At 46.5% G+C, this 22314-nt stretch overlaps 1 protein-coding gene across 1 annotated transcript in view; it reads right to left on the bottom strand.

Annotated features, from left to right (window-relative positions):
• Positions 1-22314, bottom strand: part of trabd2a (TraB domain containing 2A) — a 143321-nt gene that overhangs the window by 9703 nt on the left and 111304 nt on the right. Inside the window, exons 5-6 of the mRNA XM_071342374.1 lie at positions 18999-19089; positions 1195-1473 (exon numbers count right to left, since the gene is read on the bottom strand). Of these exons, the coding sequence (XP_071198475.1) occupies positions 1195-1473; positions 18999-19089 (370 nt within the window). The remainder of the gene's footprint in view (positions 1-1194; positions 1474-18998; positions 19090-22314) is intronic.

Here is a 22314-nt window from a genome sequence, read left to right as displayed (position 1 = left end):
AATACATTCATACCCTCCATCTGTGTCAACATGATGGAGAATAAACGGCTGGCTCAACAAACGGCTGGCCGGTTCGAATCAGGAGACATCAGGGATAGATTTAACAACTCCTATTGGCCGCGTGGAGGAAGACAACTGAATGACTAAAATGATTATTTTGAATTTATCTTTGTCAGCCTTGACAGTTAAAAAGCTTATGTCTATGATAATTCCTGGATATTTTATATTAAACTAAAGGCTGGTTTCCCTTTCAATTGACCGTTTCCATTGGGCTTTTCAGTCCCGGGTTTAGGAAACTGACCCTATATTTATATATAACCAATCAGTCAGAGAATCAACCATGTTAACAATTGTATGGTTATTCTTTATAGCAAATTTAACAATGCTCTCTTTGTGATCTTAGTCAAATTTGTGAAAATAGGAACATGTTTTTGTCACAAAGTTCTCTTGCCTGCAGCTACAATCTTCCTAGACGTATTTCCTTTCCATAACACTGAACCAGTAGAAAACCAGTCTTGACAAATTCACATAAATAACATGTATGTTGAGGGGGGAAAAAAACGTATTAATGGAGTGGTTTGTGATGTGATATGATGGGTGGTTGTGCCTGCCATGGTCTCTCTAACAGGAAGTGTCAGTTAAAGGTTAGATCCCCCTTGACAGAGCAGTAACACCAAGTACTGACAAGTACACTGGCCAGACTTTAAGCCGTAAAGTGATAGCTACCTAGGACAAGATTTGCTTCTCAACTGGACCAACTGTCTTGACGAGGTGAATGTAATACCTGTGATGTCACCATTTAAGAAACATAACATCATAATATTTTTATTTAACTAGGCAAGTCAGTTAAGAACAAATTCTTATTTACAATGACAGCCTAGGAACAGTGGGTTAACTGCCTTGTTCAGGACGACAGATTTTTACCTTGTCAGCTCAGGGATTAGATCTAGCGTCCTTTCGGTTACCGGCCCAACACTCTAACCAGTAGTCTACCTGCCGACCCAATAAGATGCTAGTATGCTAATCATCACCCATAGTTATTTAATATATACCATTTAGCAGATGCTTTTATCCAAAGCGATCTCTGTGGGAATTGAACCTACGACCCAACTGACGTACACTTATATCATTGTAGTACTAAAATCTTTAGGGTTTTTCTCACTAGATCAGCAACACACAGCACAACCATCTCACCTCTCTTCGATGCGAACCCAGAGGTCATTAAACTGTCCGTTTCTCTGGTGTTTCCTCTGTTTGTTACGCCGTTTCTTCTTCAGCTTGCGGTCCATCTTGTCCATCAGCTCCAGGCTGTGGGAGTGACGAGGCGGCAGTATGTTGGGTAGTGGGTTGTCCTGCAGAGGGTGCTGTTGCTCCTCATCATGAAGCTCGTGGAGGAAAGGCTCCAGGTAAGGGGACTCATCCAGGTCCCGACCCAGAGAATGACCCGTCTGGTCCGGGGCCGATATCGATCGACTGTGGTGATGGAGAGAGTAAAGTTAGAAATAGAGAGCAGTTGTTTAACATCTAAACAATCATGGTTGGGGAGTAACTGATGACATGTAACGGGTTATCCAAAAACTGTAACTGTAATCTGTTAAATTACCAGCAAATATATTGTAATCAGACTACAGATACTTTTGAAAAAGTAGATTATTACTTCTAGAATTACTTTTAAATTCCGAAAAGATGTTTCCGCAAAACATTTTTGGACACGTTTCTGTTTTCTCAATGATATTCAAATCAGCATTTTAAAAAAGGCGCAAGTTTAATTTTGTTGGTAACACTTGCGTGAGTCTGACCACCAATCAGAGACCACTATGATGACACACCAAATGATGACCACCAATCAGAGACCACTATGATGCCACACCAAATGATGACCACCAATCAGAGACCACTATGATGACACAACAAATGATGACCACCAATCAGAGACCAACCACTATGATGACACACCAGATGTTGACCACCAATTAGAGACCACTATGATGACACACCAAATGATGACCACCAATCAGAGACCACTATGATGCCACACCAAATGTTGACCACCAATCAGAGACCACTATGATGCCACACCAAATGAGGACCACTAATCAGAGACCAATATGATGACACACCAAATGATGACCACCAATCAGAGACCACTATGATGCCACACCAAATGAGGACCACTAATCAGAGACTACTATGATGACACACCAAATGATGACCACCAATCAGAGACCACTATGATGCCACACCAAATGTTGACCACCAATCAGAGACCACTATGATGCCACACCAAATGAGGACCACTAATCAGAGACCAATATGATGACACACCAAATGATGACCACCAATCAGAGACCACTATGATGCCACACCAAATGTTGACCACCAATCAGAGACCACTATGATGCCACACCAAATGAGGACCACTAATCAGAGACTACTATGATGACACACCAAATGATGACCACCAATCAGAGACCACTATGATGCCACACCAAATGTTGACCACCAATCAGAGACCACTATGATGCCACACCAAATGAGGACCACTAATCAGAGACTACTATGATGACACACCAAATGATGACCACCAATCAGAGACCACTATGATGCCACACCAAATGAGGACCACCAATCAGAGACCACTATGATGACACACCAAATGTGTTTGATGAATTGCAGGAAAAGAGCAGGAATAGAAGGCTACTGTCCTGTCTTCCGATGGTGCGACTGCTGTCGGCATCCAAAGATTATCCAACTTGAATTAACGATTGGAGGTAAGGATGACAGCAGTGGTGTAGTCTACGGCGATACGGATATCACTTATTATTGATATCTACATAGAGCATTGATGTGAATCACACTGCTGCTCTCTCATTTTGATATTTGCGCCTTACGGATTGGGTTTGTTGTGGATAGCTGTTCAAATGTACACTGAGTGGACAAAACATTAAGAACACCTGCTCTTTCCATGACATAGACTGACCAGGTGAATCCAGGTGAAAGCTACGATCCCTTATTGAAGTCACCTGTTAAATCCACTTCAACCAGTGTAGATGAAGGGGAGGAGACGGGTTAAAGAAGGATTTTTAAACCTTGAAGCCTGAGACATTTTTTATTTTTTATTTTTTTTATTATTTGTTTACCTTTATTTAACCAGGTAGGCAAATTGAGAACACGTTTTCATTTACAATTGCGACCTGGCCAAGATAAAGCAAAGCAGTTCGACACATACAACAACACATAGTTACACATGGAGTAAAACAAACATACAGTCAATAATACAGTGAAAAATAAGTCTATATACAATATGAGCAAGTGAGGTGAGATAAGGGAGGTGAAGGCAAACAAAATATATATATAAATAAATAAAAATATAAAAAGGCCATGGTGGCGAAGTAAATACAATATAGCAAGTAAAAAAAAAAAGTAGAGTAGAGATAGTAGAGATAGAAAAAGTAGAGATAGAAATAATGGGGTGCAAAGGAGCAAAATAAATAAATAAATACAGTAGGTAAAGAGGTAGTTGTTTGGGCTAAATTATAGATGGGCTATGTACAGGTGCAGTAATCTATGAGCTGCTCTGACAGCTGGTGCTTAAAGCTAGTGAGGGAGATAAGTGTTTCCAGTTTCAGAGATTTTTGTAGTTCGTTCCAGTCATTGGCAGCAGAGAACTGGAAGGAGAGGTGGCCAAAGGAAGAATTGGTTTTGGGGGTGACCAGAGAGATATACCTGCTGGAGCGCGTGCTACAGGTAGGTGCTGCTATGGTGACCAGCGAGCTGAGATAAGGGGGGACTTTACCTAGCAGGGTCTTGTAGATGACCTGGAGCCAGTGGGTTTGGCGACGAGTATGAAGCGAGGGCCAGCCAATGAGAGTGTACAGGTCGCAGTGGTGGGTAGTATATGGGGCTTTGGTGACAAAACGGATGGCACTGTGATAGACTGCATCCAATTTATTGAGTAGGGTTTTGGAGGCTATTTTGTAAATGACATCACCGAAGTCGAGGATTGGTAGGATGGTCAGTTTTACAAGGGTATGTTTGGCAGCATGAGTGAAGGATGCTTTGTTGCGGAATAGGAAGCCAATTCTAGATTTAACTTTGGATTGGATATGTTTGATGTGAGTCTGGAAGGAGAGTTTACAGTCTAACCAGACACCTAGGTATTTGTAGTTGCCCACATATTCTAAGTCAGAGCCGTCCAGAGTAGTGATGTTGGACAGGCGGGCAGGTGCAGGCAGCGATCGGTTGAAGAGCATGCATTTAGTTTTACTTGTATTTAAGAGCAAATGGAGGCCACGGAAGGAGAGTTGTATGGCATTGAAGCTCGCCTGGAGGGTTGTTAACACAGTGTCAAAAGAAGGGCCAGAAGTATACAGAATAGTGTCGTCTGCGTAGAGATGGATCAGAGAATCACTAGCAGCAAGAACGACATCATTGATGTATACAGAGAAGAGAGTCGGTCCAAGAATTGAACCCTGTGGCACCCCCATAGAGACTGCCAGAGGCCCGGACAACAGACCCTCCGATTTGACACACTGAACTCGATCAGAGAAGTAGTTGGTGAACCAGGCAAGGCAATCATTAGAGAAACCAAGGCTGTCGAGTCTGCCGATGAGGATGTGGTGATTGACAGAGTCAAAAGCCTTGGCCAGGTCAATGAATACGGCTGCACAGTATTGTTTCCTATCGATGGCGGTTAAGATATCGTTTATGACCTTGAGCGTGGCTGAGGTGCACCCATGACCAGCTCTGAAACCAGATTGCATAGCGGAGAAGGTATGGTGGGATTCGAAATGGTCGGTAATCTGTTTGTTGACTTGGCTTTCGAAGACCTTAGAAAGGCAGGGTAGGATAGATATAGGTCTGTAGCTGTTAGGGTCAAGAGTGTCCCCCCCTTTGAAGAGGGGGATAACCGCAGCTGCTTTCCAATCTTTGGGAATCTCAGACGACACGAAAGAGAGGTTGAAAAGGCTAGTAATAGGGGTGGCAACAATTTCAGCAGATAGTTTTAGAAAGAAAGGGTCCAGATTATCTAGCCCGGCTGATTTGTAAGGGTCCAGATTTTGCAGCTCTTTCAGAACATCAGCTGACTGTATTTCGGAGAAAGAGAAATGGGGAAGGCTTGGGCGAGTAGCAGAGGGGAGGGCAGTGCTGTTGACCGGGGTAGGGGTAGCCAGGTGGAAAGCATGGCCAGCCGTAGAAAAATGCTTATTGAAATTCTCAATTCTCAACATGGATTGTGTACGTACGCCATTCAGATGGGTGAAAGGTTAAGACAAAATATTGAAGTACCTTTGAACGGGGTATGGTAGTAGGTTCCAGGTGCACCGGGTTGAGTGTGTCAAGAACTGCAAACCTGCTGGGGTTTTTCACGCTCAACAGTTTCCTGTGTGAATCATGAATGGTCCTCCAGCCAACTTGACACAACTGTGGAAAGCATTGGAGTCAACATGGACCAGCATCCCTGTGGAATTGAGGCTGTTCTGAGGGCAAACGTGGGTGCAACCCAATATTAGTTGTATACCGTATGTTTCTGTACACAGTATGTGCATTTTAACCCAGTAATAGTTGAATTGAAGACGTTTTTAGCTGCCTGTCAATCATTGTTTTTGCGACCAGTGGACAGTCAGTGAAAAATGCGTCTCTTGCAACAGCTGTATAGTTCGAATCCTCTATGGGATAACAGTTTGAGAGAGTTCATCCCTTCTAACCTCCTCCGTGGCATTGTGCTCCGTACGGTCAACAAACAGTTTGTTTTAAGGAGACCGCGAATGGGGCTTTTACTGCTCAATCTATTTCTTGCTGATACATTTTTTTTTATCCATAGGCCTAACAGACACAAACTCGCTCACGTTGATCAACTTAATCAGCTGCATATTATCAAGATATCAAAGTGTTACCAACAAAAAGGTAAACAATAAGCCTATAGCAGATGCAGCATATGACATTCATGTTTCCCATGTAAACAGCCCTTTTCAGTAGTGCTCAAAGCCATTCCATGAGAGCAGCATTTATTTTTCAACTGGAATCAATGAACTGCGTAATGGATGATAGGAGTGCGTGATGCAGGGCAGTCTGGCGCCCTCAAGTGCCGGGGGGGGGGGGAGCAGACGTGACACTAATCATATTATTAGCTGTATTACAATAATGCAACGATAACCTTTTAACATCTCTCTCAGAGGGAGAGGGAGGGAGAGAGGGAGGGAGGGAGGGAGGGAGGGAGGGAGGGAGAGAGAGAGAGAGAGAGAGAGAGAGAGAGAGAGAGAGAGAGAGAGAGAGAGAGAGAGAGAGAGAGAGAGAGAGAGAGAGAGAGAGAGAGAGAGAGAGAGAGAGAGAGAGAGAGAGAGAGAGAGAGAGAGAGAGAGAGAGAGAGAGAGAGCTGTGTGGTGGTCGTGGAATCCTTACAGCTGTGTTGTGGTGGTGGGGTTAGAGCCGGAGATAGAATCCCTATGCAGCTGACGTGACATCTTGTGATGGTGAGGACAGACGAGGACAGAATTTCAACTGATCATCAGAGAGAGAGTGGCAGGTAGCCTAGTGGTTAGAGCGTTGGGCCAGGAACTGGAACTGAAAGGTTGCTAAATCGAATCCCCAAGGTAAGAAAATATGTAATTCTGGCCCTGAACAAGGCAGTTCCTAGGCTGTCATTGTAAATAAGAATTTGTTCTTAATTGACTTGCCTAGTTAAATAAATAAAAAAAGATAGCCACGCAGGGAGACTGGAGAAGATACAGCTGATCACCAGGGAGAGATAGCCACGCAGGGAGACTGGAGAAGATACAGCTGATCACCAGGGAGAGATAGCCACGCAAGGAGACTGGAGAAGATACAGCTGATCACCAGGGAGAGATAGCCACGCAAGGAGACTGGAGAAGATACAGCTGATCACCAGGGAGAGATAGCCACGCAGGGAGACTGGAGAAGATACAGCTGATCACCAGGGAGAGATAGCCACGCAGGGAGACTGGAGAAGATACAGCTGATCACCAGGGAGAGATAGCCACGCAGGGAGACTGGAGAAACTACAGATCTTTTTGCCCTGTGTGTTTGGGCGGGTCAGTGTTGCTGCGCCCTGTGTTTGGCGTAACTGTTTGTTTTTGACGGAGAGAATTAAATAGTCTATTATTGAACCCTCTGCTCTCTGCGCCTGACTCCTACCTTCCACACCTAATATTTGTGACAGCAATAAATAGACTAACAGTGGCAAAGTAATTACAATTTAGCCATTTACACTGGAGTGATATATGTGCAGATGAGGATGTGCAAGTAGAAATACTGGTGTGCAAAAGAGCAGAAAAACGAAAACAATTATGGGAATGAGGAAGGTAGTTGGTTGGATGGTCTATTTACAGATGGGCTGTGTACAGCTGCAGTGATCGGTAAGCTGCTCTGACAGGTGATGCTTAAAGTTAGTGAGGGAGATATGAGTCTCCAACTTCAGTGATTTTTGCAATTCGTTCCAGTCATTGTTTCTATGGTGACCAGTGAGCTGAGATAATGCAGAGCTTTACCTAGCAAAGACTTATAGATGACCTGGAGCCAGTGGGTTTGGCAACGAATATGTAGCGAGGACCAGCCAAGCATTTAAGAGCAGTTGGAGGCCACGGAAGGAGTGTTGTATGGCATTGAAGCTCGTTTGGAGGTTTGTTAACCTTTTGTCAATAGGGGGAGCTGTTAGCATTATTTTTTTTTTTACATTTCCAAATTAAACTGCCTCGTACTCAATTCTTGATCGTACAATATGCATATTATTGTTATTATTGGATAGAAAACAGTCTATAGTTTCTATAGGAGTTGAAATTTTGTCTCTGAGTGGTACAGAACAATTTCTACAGCACTTTTCATGACAGGGTTCAGATTTCAGAAATTTTTACCTCTGATCTGGGGTCTGTTTATAAGGCCACAGTGAATGCTATGAAGAAACCGACACTACCTACGTCTTCCTCTGGGTGTCTGTACGTCATCACGTTTTCAATGAAGTCTATGGGACGTTCACAGCCATTATAAATGACAAAAATGTACAGAGACCCCTCTTTCTCAACGTGCGCCTCAAGCGTGAAGGCCATCGGACCTGCCTCGTTCCAAATCGTTTTCTAACCAGCAGTATTTCTCCGGTCATGTTTTCAGTCGTTATAGTTGTTAAAAACATCATAATGTAGTGAATTTTAACCGTTTTATATCAATTTATATCCGTTTAGTGCGATTTTGAGGAATTTCTTTGTCGTGCACTCTGAAAGTTTGGACACGCTTTAGGGTGTCGGTCGTTGGTGATGGACATTTTGAAGGACAGAGGACATCTATCGACCAAAAGACGTTTATAACATAGAAAGGATACATTGCCCAAGAATATGATGGAAGATCAGCTCAAAGTAAGCAATATTTAATATGATAAACCGTGTTTCTGTCGAAATATTTTAAACGCATACATCGCCATTTTGTTTGGTATAGCTTCACTTGGCCAACCCTGTATTGAAAAGTAAGGATAATTTTAAAAATGTAAATCAGCGGTTGCATTAAGAACTAATTTGTCTTTCGATTCCTGTCAACCCTGTATTTTTTAGTCAAGTATATGATTAGCTTTTAATTAAACTAGATCACTCTGATAGATGACGTCAGACATATTGAGGCTTGATTTCCTAGTATTTTCATTGTGTAACCACGGTTTTGTATGGCTAAATATGCACCTTTTCGAACAAACTGTATATGTATGTTGTAAAATGATGTTACAGGAGTGTCATCGGAAGAATTCTGAGAAGGTTAGTGAAAAAATTAATATCTTTTGGCGGTGATTACGTTATAGCGCTCTTTGGCTGGAATCGATGCTCTGGTAACGTTGGAACATGTAGTATGCTAACTTATCGATTTATTGTGTTTTCGCTGAAAAACGCTTAGAAAATCTGAAATATGGTCTGAAATCACAAGAACTGGGTCTTTCCATTGCTATGCTTTGTCTATTTTTATGAAATGTTTTATGATGAGTAAATTGGTCATACACGTTGCTCTATCTAGTAATTCTAGTGGATTTGTGATGGTCGGTGCAATTGTAAACTGTGATTTCTACCTGAAATATGCACTTTTTTCTAACAAAAACTATCCTATACCATGAATATGTTATCAGACTGTCATCTGATGGTTTTTTTTATAGGTTATTGGCTATCAATATCTTAGTTGAGCCGAATTGGTGATAGCACCTGAAGGAGTAAGAAACTGATGGAGTTAGAATAGTGGTGTATTTTGCTAACGTGTTTAGCTAATAGATTTACATATTTTGTCTTCCCTGTAAAACATTTTAAAAATCTGAAATGGTGGCTTTATTCACAAGATCTGTATCTTTCATCTGGTGTCTTGGACTTGTGATTTAATGATATTTAGATGCTACTATCTACTTCTGAAGCTATGCTATCTATGCTAATCAGTGTGTGGGGGGTGGGGGGTGCTCCCGGATCCGGGTTTCTGAGGCAGTAAAAGTTAACACAGTGTCCAAAGAAGGGCCAGATGTATACAGAATGGTGTCGTCTGCGTAGAGGTGGATCAAAGAATTACCCGCAGCAAGAGCGATTCTCGGCCCGAGAATTGAACCCCATAGAGACTGCCAGAGGTCAGGTCCTCCGATTTGACACACTGAACTCTATCTGAGAAGTAGTTAGTGAACCAGGCGAGGCAGTCATTAGAGATTCCACGGCTGTTGAGTCTGCCGATAAGAATACGGTGATTGACAGGGTCGAAGCCTTGGCCAGGTCGATGAAGACAGCTGCACAGTACTGTATTTTATCGATGGCGGTTATGATATCATTTAGGACCTTGAGCGTGGCTGAGGTGCACCCGTGACCAGCTCGGAAACCAGATTGCATAGCGGAGAAGGTACGGTGGGATTCGAAATGGTCGGTGATCTGTTTGTTCACTTGGCTTTCAAAGACTTTAGAAAGGCAGGGTAGGATGGATATAGGTCTGTAGCAGTTTGGGTCTAGAGTGTCTCCCCCTTTGAAGAGGGGATGACCGTGGCTGCTTTCCAATCTTTAGGGATCTCAGACGACACGAAAGAGAGGTTGAACAGACTAGTAATAGGGGTTGCAACAATGGCGGCGGATAATTTTAGGAAGAGAGGGTCCAGATTGTCTAGCTCAGCTGATTTGTAGGGATCCAGATTTGGATTTTGTAGCTCTTTCAGAACATCAGCTGTCTGGATTTGGTGCAGTGGGCAGCTGGGAGGAGAACTTTTTGGAATTAGTGCTGCAGGATGCACATTTCTGTTTGAAAAAGCTAGCCTTTGCTTTCCTAACTGACTGTGTGTATTGGTTCCTGACTTCCCTGAAAAGTTGCATATCGCGGGGACTATTCGAAGCTAGTGCAGTACGCCACAGGGTGTTTTTTCCCCAGTCAAGTCTGGAGTGAAGCAAGTGCTGTATCTGTTCTTAGTGAATTTTCTTTTGAAAGGGGCATACTGATTTAAGATGGTAAGCACCGTCTTGACGGAAAATGCTGTAATTGGGTGGCCTTCCTAAGCCAGGATTCAGACACGGCGAGGACATCAGGGTTGGGGGAGTGTGCTAAAGCAGTAAATAAAACAAACTTTGGGAGGAGGCTTCTAATGTTAACATGCATGAAACCAAGTCTTTTACGGTTACAGAAGTCAACAAATGAGAGCACCTGGGGACACACAGGGCCTGGGGAATAGGAGTGGAACTGGGGGCTACAGGGCCTGGGGAATAGGAGTGGAACTGGGGGCTACAGGGCCTGGGGAATAGGAGTGGAACTGGGGGCTACAGGGCCTGGAGAATAGGAGTGGAACTGGGGGCTACAGGGCCTGGGGAATAGGAGTGGAACTGGGGGCTACAGGGCCTGGGGAATAGGACTGGAACTGGGGGCTACAGGGCCTGGGGAATAGGAGTGGAACTGGGGGCTACAGGGCCTGGGGAATAGGAGTGGAACTGGGGGCTACAGGGCCTCGAGAATAGGAATGGAACTGGGGGCTACAGGGCCTGGAGAATAGGAGTGGAACTGGGGGCTACAGGGCCTGGGGAATAGGAGTGGAACTGGGGGCTACAGGGCCTGGAGAATAGGAGTGGAACTGGGGGCTACAGGGCCTGGGGAATAGGAGTGGAACTGGGGGCTACAGGGCCTCGAGAATAGGAATGGAACTGGGGGCTACAGGGCCTGGAGAATAGGAGTGGAACTGGGGGCTACAGGGCCTCGAGAATAGGAATGGAACTGGGGGCTACAGGGCCTGGAGAATAGGAGTGGAACTGGGGGCTACAGGGCCTCGAGAATAGGAGTGGAACTGGGGGCTACAGGGCCTGGAGAATAGGAGTGGAACTGGGGGCTACAGGGCCTGGAGAATAGGACTGGAACTGGGGGCTACAGGGCCTGGGGAATAGGAGTGGAACTGGGGGCTACAGGGCCTGGGGAATAGGAGTGGAACTGGGGGCTACAGGGCCTCGAGAATAGGAATGGAACTGGGGGCTACAGGGCCTGGGGAATAGGAGTGGAACTGGGGGCTACAGGGCCTGGAGAATAGGAGTGGAACTGGGGGCTACAGGGCCTGGGGAATAGGAGTGGAACTGGGGGCTACAGGGCCTGGGGAATAGGACTGGAACTGGGGGCTACAGGGCCTGGGGAATAGGAGTGGAACTGGGGGCTACAGGGCCTGGGGAATAGGAGTGGAACTGGGGGCTACAGGGCCTCGAGAATAGGAATGGAACTGGGGGCTACAGGGCCTGGAGAATAGGAGTGGAACTGGGGGCTACAGGGCCTCGAGAATAGGAATGGAACTGGGGGCTACAGGGCCTGGAGAATAGGAGTGGAACTGGGGGCTACAGGGCCTCGAGAATAGGAATGGAACTGGGGGCTACAGGGCCTGGAGAATAGGAGTGGAACTGGGGGCTACAGGGCCTCGAGAATAGGAATGGAACTGGGGGCTACAGGGCCTGGAGAATAGGAGTGGAACTGGGGGCTACAGGGCCTCGAGAATAGGAATGGAACTGGGGGCTACAGGGCCTGGGGAATAGGAGTGGAACTGGGGGCTACAGGGCCTGGGGAATAGGAGTGGAACTGGGGGCTACAGGGCCTGGGGAATAGGAGTGGAACTGGGGGCTACAGGGCCTGGGTTAACCTCTACATCACCAGAGGAACAGAGGAGGAGTAGGATTAGGGTACGGCTAAAGGCTATACGATTGGTTGTCTAGTGCTTTGGGAACAGAGAATAAAAGAAGCAGATTTCTGGGCGTGGTAGGGTAGATTCAGGTCATAGTGTACAGACAAGGGTATGGTAGGGTGCGAGTACACTGGGGGTAAACCTAGGTATTGAGTGACGATGAGAGAGGTTGGATCTCTGGATGCGCCAGTTAAGCTAGGTGTGGTCTCCACATGTGTGGGGGGTGGGACAAGGGGGCTGTCTGAGGCATGTTGAGCAGCACTAGGGGCTCCGCAGTAAAATAAAACAATGACAGCTGCCCTAAACAACAGTATACAAAGCACATTGACATTAGAGAAAGGCATAAAGCAATCACAGGTGTTGATTGGGAGAGCTAAGACAACACCGGGTAAATGGCGATGAATGGGCAGAAAGTTCCTACCGCTTCCACTGGATGTCACCAGTCTTTGGAAATTGGTTGAGATTGAAATATAATGAAATGTATAAAAATAAAATTAAAAAAAAGACTGAATATTTACACGGGACAAAAACAAACACGTCTTACTTCGCGCCATCTTGGAAGGGAGTTGATGACAACGTAAACACCGTCTTGAGACAAACATATGCAGTATTAAGCCATGCGTTCATTGGCCAGTGAGTGGCCAAGCTCTCGTCATTCTTTTAAACGCAGCCCTTTCCCGCCACCGCCAGCTCTTGCGCTCATAATTCCGGCTGTAAAAAAATTGCAAAACTATTTCTAACACACCCCTAGACCAAATAGCGTTACCGCCAGCATTTTGTTTTACCACTAGGTTTGATCAAATAGAGGCCTTTATCTTATATGGAATATTTTGTGTGTAAAATGAATGAGTGAATTGACTTTCATCTGTTCATTGAGCGATTACTGTTTAGTAAAATAATATATTCTTAATGTGGCCTGATTTGCCATCTTTCATTGTTGGAGTGAGGTACTAACATTTAACAAGCTTAGTTTTAATATTTTACCTTTATTTAACTAGACAAGTCTGTTAAGAACAAATTCTTATTTACAATCACAGCCTACCCCGGGCCAATTGTACGCCGCTCTATAAGACTCCTAATCACAGCCGGTTGTGAAACAGCCTGGAATTGAACCAGGGTCTGTAGTGACGCCTCTAGCACTGAGATATAGTGCCTCAGACCGCTATGCCACTCGGGAGCCCATGATTGTTCTATCATGTGTTTATGTTAAGTTACATAGAACACTGGTATCACGCTGTACCACCAGACACTGGTATCACGCTGTACCACCAGACACTGGTATCACGCTGTACCACCAGACACTGGCATCACGCTGTACCACCAGACACTGGCATCACACTGTACCACCAGACACTGGCATCGCACTGTACCACCAGACACACTGTACCACCAGACACTGGCATCAGGCTGTACCACCAGACACTGGTATCACGCTGTACCACCAGACACTGGTATCACGCTGTACCACCAGACACTGGCATCACGCTGTACCCCCAGACACTGGTATTACGCTGTACCACCAGACACTGGCATCACGCTGTACCACCAGACACTGGTATCACGCTGTACCACCAGACACTGGTATCACGCTGTCCAGACACTGGTATCACGCTGTACCACCAGACACTGGTATCACGCTGTCCAGACACTGGTATCACGCTGTCCAGACACTGGTATCACGCTGTACCACCAGACACTGGTATCACGCTGTACCCCCAGACACTGGTATCACGCTGTACCCCCAGACACTGGTATCACGCTGTACCCCCAGACACTGGTATCACGCTGTACCACCAGACACTGGTATCACGCTGTACCATCAGACACTGGCATCACGCTGTACCATCAGACACTGGTATCACGCTGTACCCCCAGACACTGGTATCACGCTGTACCACCAGACACTGGCATCACGCTGTACCACCAGAGACTGGTATCACGCTGTACCACCAGACACTGGCATCACGCTGTACCACCAGAGACTGGTATCACGCTGTACCACCAGACACTGGTATCACACTGTACGACCAGACACTGGCATCACACTGTACGACCAGACACTGGCATCACACTGTACGACCAGACACTGGCATCACGCTGTACCCCCAGACACTGGTATCACACTGTACCACCAGACACTGGCATCACGCTGTACCACCAGACACTGGCATCACGCTGTACCACCAGACACTGGTATCACACTGTACCACCAGACACTGGCATCACGCTGTACCACCAGACACTGGTATCACACTGTACCACCAGACACTGGTATCACGCTGTAACACCAGACACTGGCATCACGCTGTACCACCAGACACTGGTATCACGCTGTACCACCAGACACTGGTATCACGCTGTACCACCAGACACTGGCATCACGCTGTACCACCAGACACTGGTATCACGCTGTACCCCCAGACACTGGTATCACGCTGTACCCCTAGACACTGGTATCACGCTGTACCACCAGACACTGGCATCACGCTGTACCACCAGACACTGGCATCACGCTGTACCACCAGACACTGGTATCACGCTGTACCCCCAGACACTGGTATCACGCTGTACCCCTAGACACTGGTATCACGCTGTACCACCAGACACTGGCATCACGCTGTACCACCAGACACTGGCATCACGCTGTACCACCAGAGACTGGTATCACGCTGTACCACCAGACACTGGTATCACGCTGTACCACCAGACACTGGCATCACGCTGTACCATCAGACACTGGTATCACGCTGTACCCCCAGACACTGGTATCACGCTGTAACACCAGACACTGGCATCACGCTGTACCACCAGACACTGGTATCACGCTGTACCACCAGACACTGGTATCACGCTGTAACACCAGACACTGGTATCACGCTGTACCACCAGACACTGGCATCACACTGTACCACCAGACACTGGTATCACGCTGTAACACCAGACACTGGTATCACGCTGTAACACCAGACACTGGCATCACGCTGTACCACCAGACACTGGTATCACGCTGTACCACCAGACACTGGTATCACGCTGTACCACCAGACACTGGTATCACGCTGTACCACCAGACACTGGTATCACGCTGTAACACCAGACACTGGCATCACGCTGTACCACCAGACACTGGTATCACACTGTACCACCAGACACTGGTATCACGCTGTACCACCAGACACTGGTATCACGCTGTAACACCAGACACTGGCATCACGCTGTACCACCAGACACTGGCATCACGCTGTACCACCAGACACTGGTATCACGCTGTACCACCAGACACTGGTATCACGCTGTAACACCAGACACTGGCATCACGCTGTACCACCAGACACTGGCATCACGCTGTACCACCAGACACTGGTATCACACTGTACCACCAGACACTGGCATCACGCTGTACCACCAGACACTGGTATTACGCTGTACCACCAGACACTGGTATCACACTGTACCACCAGACACTGGCATCACGCTGTACCACCAGACACTGGTATCACACTGTACCATCAGACACTGGTATCACGCTGTAACACCAGACACTGGCATCACGCTGTACCACCAGACACTGGTATCGCACTGTAACACCAGACACTGGTATCACGCTGTACCACCAGTCTGACAGGGGACCTAGACCACTAAAAACACAAATCAACATTCAAACTCCATGTGTGGAGTGGAGGAGCTGTGTGGAGTGGAGGAGCTGTGTAGAGTGGAGGAGCTGTGTGGAGTGGAGGAGCTGTGTAGAGTGGAGGAGCTGTGTGGAGTGGAGCTGTGTAGAGTGGAGGAGCTGTGTAGAGTGGAGGAGCTGTGTAGAGTGGAGGAGCTGTGTGGAGTGGAGGAGCTGTGTAGAGTGGAGGAGCTGTGTAGAGTGGAGGAGCTGTGTGGAGTGGAGGAGCTGTGTGAAGTGGAGGAGCTGTGTAGAGTGGAGGAGCTGTGTAGAGTGGAGGAGCTGTGTGGAGTGGAGGAGCTGTGTAGAGTGGAGGAGCTGTGTGGAGTGGAGGAGCTGTGTAGAGTGGAGGAGCTGTGTAGAGTGGAGGAGCTGTGTGAAGTGGAGGAGCTGTGTAGAGTGGAGGAGCTGTGTAGAGTGGAGGAGCTGTGTGGAGTGGAGGAGCTGTGTGGAGTGGAGGAGCTGTGTAGAGTGGAGGAGCTGTGTGGAGTGGAGGAGCTGTGTAAAGTGGAGGAGCTGTGTAGAGTGGAGGAGCTGTGTGAAGTGGAGGAGCTGTGTAGAGTGGAGGAGCTGTGTGGAGTGGAGGAGCTGTGTGGAGTGGAGGAGCTGTGTGGAGTGGAGGAGCTGTGTGGAGTGGAGGAGCTGTGTGGAGTGGAGGAGCTGTGTGGAGTGGAGGAGCTGTGTGAAGTGGAGGAGCTGTGTAGAGTGGAGGAGCTGTGTAGAGTGGAGGAGCTGTGTGGAGTGGAGGAGCTGTGTGGAGTGGAGGAGCTGTGTGGAGTGGAGGAGCTGTGTGAAGTGGAGGAGCTGTGTGGAGTGGAGGAGCTGTGTGTAGAGTGGAGGAGCTGTGTAGAGTGGAGGAGCTGTGTAGAGTGGAGGAACTGTGTAGAGTGGAGGAGCTGTGTGAAGTGGAGGAGCTGTGTGGAGTGGAGGAGCTGTGTGGAGTGGAGGAGCTGTGTGGAGTGGAGGAGCTGTGTAGAGTGGAGGAGCTGTGTGGAGTGGAGGAGCTGTGGAGGAGCTGTGGAGGAGCTGTGGAGGAGCTGTGTAGAGTGGAGGAGCTGTGTAGAGTGGAGGAGCTGTGTGGAGTGGAGGAGCTGTGTAGAGTGGAGGAGCTGTGTAGAGTGGAGGAGCTGTGTGGAGTGGAGGAGCTGTGTAGAGTGGAGGAGCTGTGTGGAGTGGAGCAGCTGTGTAGAGTGGAGGAGCTGTGTGGAGTGGAGGAGCTGTGTAGAGTGGAGGAGCTGTGTAGAGTGGAGGAGCTGTGTAGAGTGGAGGAGCTGTGTAGAGTGGAGGAGCTGTGTGGAGTGGAGCAGCTGTGTAGAGTGGAGGAGCTGTGTAGAGTGGAGGAGCTGTGGTGAATCTACACTACTGCTCTGAACACACAAAGAGTCCATTGGGCTTGTGAACGTTTGAATTTACAAGAACCCTTGGGATGTTCTGTAGCTGATTATGTGGATAGTGGGATAGGGCCTGTTCATGCTATGTACTCAGATTGTATTCAGGCTGTGTGGCATTGGGGCTTTATGGTCACTTTGCCCACAGGAAGACATTCTTATGCCCTGAAACAACAGAACGTCCAAATGGTCAAATATTTTACAATGACCAGTGAGGGATGGAGGTCACAGTGTAACTCTTTCTCATAATGTGTTTAATATGTATAATATATTTGCAGTGTGTATGATTTGCAGTAATTATTTAGTTTCTGCAATTATGTCTTGTGTATAATAATAACATGTACTATGTGTATACTATTTGTATAATGTATATACTATTTGTATAATGTGTATACTATTTGTATAATGTGTATACTATTTGTATAATGTGTATTCTAACTTGTATAATGCATATACTAACATGTATAATGTGTATACTACCATGTACAATGTGTATACTATTTGTATAATGTGTATACTAACATGTATAATGTGTATTCTAACTTGTAGAATGTGTATACTAACATGTATAATGTGTATACTACCATGTACAATGTGTATACTATTTGTATAATGTGTATACTAACATGTATCATATGTATACTATTTATATAATGTGTATACTACCATGTATAATGTGTATATTACCATGTACAATGTTTATACTATTTGTATAATGTGTATACTAACATGTATCATGTGTATACTAACATGTATCATGTGTATACTATCATGTATCATGTGTAAACTAACATGTTGTATATTAACATGTATAATGTGTATTCTAACATGTATAATAAAATAAAGATAGAGAGGGTGCAGTGGGGGGGTTAGAGTGGAGGTGGGATTGTGGGTAGTAAGATAGAGAGCGGGTGCGGTGGGGGGTAGAGTGGAGGTGGGATTGTGGGTAGTAAGATCGAGAGGGTGCAGTGGGGGGAGGGTTAGAGTGGAGGTGGGATTGTGGGTAGTAACATAGAGAGGATGCGGTGGAGGTGGGATTGTGGGTCGTAAGATAGAGAGGGTGCGGTGGGGGGGGGGGTTAGAGTGGAGTTGGGATTGTGGGTAGTCAGATAGAGAGGGAGGGAGGGTGGGGAGTGGAGTGGAGGTGGGATTGTGGGTAGTCAGAAAGAGAGGGAGGGTGGGGAGTGGAGGTGGGATTGTGGGTAGTCAGATAGAGAGGGAGGGAGGGTGGGGAGTGGAGATGGGATTGTGGGTAGTCAGATAGAGGGAGGGAGGGTGGGGAGTGGAGTGGAGGTGGGATTGTGGGTAGTAAGATAGAAAGGGAGGGAGGGAGGGTGGGGAGTGGAGGTGGGATTGTGGGTAGTCAGATAGAGAGGGAGGCAGGGTGGGGAGTGGAGGTGGGATTGTGGGTAGTCAGATAGAGAGGGAGGGAGGGTGGGGAGTGGAGATGGGATTGTGGGTAGTCAGATAGAGAGGGAGGGAGGGAGGGTGGGGAGTGGAGGTGGGATTGTGGGTAGTAAGATAGAGAGGGAGGGAGGGTGGGTAGCGGAGGTGGGATTGTGGGTAGTAAGATAGAGAGGGAGGGAGGGTGGGGAGTGGAGGTTGGATTGTGGGTAGTCAGAGAGAGAGGGAGGGAGGGTGGGGAATGGAGTGGAGGTGGGATTGTGGGTAGTCAGATAGAGAGGAAGGGAGGGTGGGGAGTGGAGGTGGGATTGTGGGTAGTCAGATAGAGAGGGAGGGAGGGTGGGGAGTGGTTGTCTGTTGGTGAGGACAGCTAGGGGTGTATTATTACCTGTTAATGGGCTGCCCTGCAGGAGTGTGCTCCACTTCATAGCCCTGACTCCTCAGCACATCAATCACTGTGTTGTTGCCCAGGAAGTGACCTGCAATAAAAACACAGTTCTCGTGTTAGGGTTAGGGTGTCTCTGTTTCAATCTCTCTGTTTCAATCTCTCTGTTTCAATCTCTCTGTTTCAGAGACGCTGCAAGGACCTTTTCTTTCAGTCAACATGAGAGTTGCAAACAGGACCAAGGCCGTGCCACTCAGACAACCAGACCTGGGTTCAAATACTATTTGATATATTTTCAAATACTTAAACTGTGCTTGATTGAGCTTGCGTGTTGCAATGTTCAAACCCTGCCCACCTGGCACTCCAGGACCAGGTTAAAGCAAACTAGGTCTGGTAGCACTTGCCAGCCAGCCCTCTCAGAGCCGTGAAGAGGAGAATGGCAGCGCCTGCTAACTCACTGTGACACTATATATAGCTCAGCTCTCACAGAGTAGTCAGAGTGAAATACAACAAACCAAGAGAGATATTTAACCATTACTCTGGTTATTTCACCATTACTCTGGTTATTTCACCATTACTCTGGTTATTTCACCATTAATCTGGTTATTTCACCATTACTCTGGTTATTTCACCATTACTCTGGTTATTTCACCATTAATCTGGTTATTTCACTTATCTCCCTCACTAGCTTTAAGCACCAGCTGTCAGAGCAGCTCATAGATTACTGCACCTGTACATAGCCCATCTATAATTTAGCCCAAACAACTACCTCTTTACCTACTGTATTTATTTATTTATTTTGCTCCTTTGCACCCCATTATTTCTGTCTCTACTTTGCGCTTTCTTCCACTGCAAACCAACCATTCCAGTGTTTTTAGTTTTATTTTACTTGCTGTGTTGTATTTACTTCGCCACCATGGCCTTTTTATATTTTTATTTATTTATACATATATTTGTTTGCCTTCACCTCCCTTATCTCACCTCACTTGCTCACATTGTATATAGACTTATTTTTTTTTTCACTGTATCATTGACTATATGTTTGTTTTACTCCATGTGTAACTATGTGTTGTTGTATGTGTCGAACTGCTTTGCTTTATCTTGGCCAGGTCGCAATTGTAAATGAGAACGTGTTCTCAATTTGCCTACCTGGTTAAATAAAGGTTAAATAAAATAAATAAATAAATACATTTCACCATTACTCTGGTTATTTCACCATTACTCTGGTTATTTCACCATTACTCTGGTTATTTCACCATTAATCTGGTGGCATTGATTCTCATCAGTAAAAAACTAAAACACATAAAGGGTCATCGAGTCAGTCACTGACTGGGAGCTTTGAACTTAATGTGTACTTTTAGTGGTCTAACAACTAACTGACTATGGCCAGTGGTAAACTATAGAAACAGAGATGGATTAGCTTCAGTGGAAGAGAAGGAAACAGAGAGAGGATCAGCTTCAGTGGAAGAGAAGGAAACAGAGAGTAGATTAGCTTCAGTGAAGTAGGAAGAGAAGGAAACAGAGAGAGGATCAGTTTCAGTGAAGTAGGAAGAGAAGGAAACAGAGAGAGGATCAGTTTCAGTGAAGTAGGAAGAGAAGGAAACAGAGGGTAGATCAGCTTCAGTGAAGAAGGAAGAGAAGGAAACAGAGAGTTGATTAGCTTCAGTGGAAGAGAAGGAAACAGAGAGTGGATCAGCTTCAGTGGAAGAGAAGGAAACAGAGAGTGGATTAGCTTCAGTGGAAGAGAAGGAAACAGAGAGTGGATCAGCTTCAGTGGAAGAGAAGGAAACAGAATGAGTCAGTTAGGGTGTATAGCCCTGTGATGGTTAGGGTGTACAGCCCTGTGGTAGTTAGGGTGTACAGCCCTGTCGTAGTTAGGGTGTACAGCCTAACTCTAACCCTAACCCCTAACTCTAACCCCTAACCCCTAACTCTAACCCCTAACTCTAACCCCTAACTCTAACTAACCCCTAACCCCTAACCCTAACCCCTAACTCTAACCCTTAACCCCTAACCCCCTAACACTAACCCCTAACCCCTAACCCTAACCCTAACTCTAACCCCTAACTCTAACCCCTAACCCTTAACCCTAACCCCTAACTCTAACCCCTAACCCCTAACTCTAACCCCTAACTCTAACCCCTAAACCTTAACTCTAACCCCTAACTCTAACCCCTAACCCCTAACTCTAACCCCTAACTCTAACCCCTAACCTTAACTCTAACCCTAACCCCTAACCCCTAACTCTAACCCCTAACTCTAACCCCTAACCACTAACCCCTAACTCTAACCCCTAACTCTAACCCCTAACTCTAACCCCTAACTCTAACCCTAACCCCTAACTCTAACCCTTAACCCTAACCCCTAACTCTAACCCCTAACTCTAACCCCAACCCCTAACTCTAACCCCTAACCCTAACCCCTAACCCCTAACTCTAACCCCTAACCCCTAACTCTAACCCTAACCCCTAACTCTAACCCCTAACTCTAACCCTAACCCCTAACTCTAACCCCTAACTCTAACCCTAACCCCTAACTCTAACCCCTAACCCCTAACCCTAACCCTTAACTCTAACCCCTAACCCTAACCCTAACCCTAACCCTAACCCCTAACCCTTAACCCTAACCCCTAACTCTAACCCCTAACTCTAACCCCTAACCCTAACCCTTAACCCTAACCCTAACCCCTAACCCCTAACCCCTAACTCTAACTCTAACCCCTAACCCTAACCCCTAACCCCTAACTCTAACCCTAACCCCTAACTCTAACCCCTAACTCTAATCCCTAACCCCTAACTCTAACCCCTAACCCCTAACTCTAACCCCTAACTCTAACCCCTAACTCTAACCCCTAACCCTAACCTCTAACCCCTAACTCTAACCCCTAACCCCTAACTCTAACCCCTAACTCTAACCCCTAACCCTAACTCTAACCCCTAACTCTAACCCCTAACTCTAACCCCTAACTCTAACCCCTAACCCCTAACTCTAACCCCTAACTCTAACCCCTAACCCTAAACTCTAACCCCTAACTCTAACCCCTAACTCTAACCCCTAACTCTAACCCCTAACTCTAACCCCTAACCCCTAACTCTAACCCCTAACTCTAACCCCTAACCCTAACTAACTCTAACCCCTAACCCTAACCCCTAACCCTAACCCTAACCCCTAACCCCTAACCCCTAACTCTAACCCCTAACTCTAACCCCTAACCCCTAACTCTAACCCCTAACTCTAACCCCTAACCCCTAACCCTAACCCCTAACCCTAACCCTAACCCCTAACTCTAACCCCTAACCCCTAACTCTAACCCCTAACC

Source organism: Salvelinus alpinus, chromosome 1 (genome assembly GCF_045679555.1).
Source record: "Salvelinus alpinus chromosome 1, SLU_Salpinus.1, whole genome shotgun sequence".
Lineage (NCBI taxonomy): Eukaryota > Metazoa > Chordata > Actinopteri > Salmoniformes > Salmonidae > Salvelinus > Salvelinus alpinus.
Note: the sequence above shows the minus strand (reverse complement) of the source record. Positions and strands in the feature narration are given on the sequence as shown.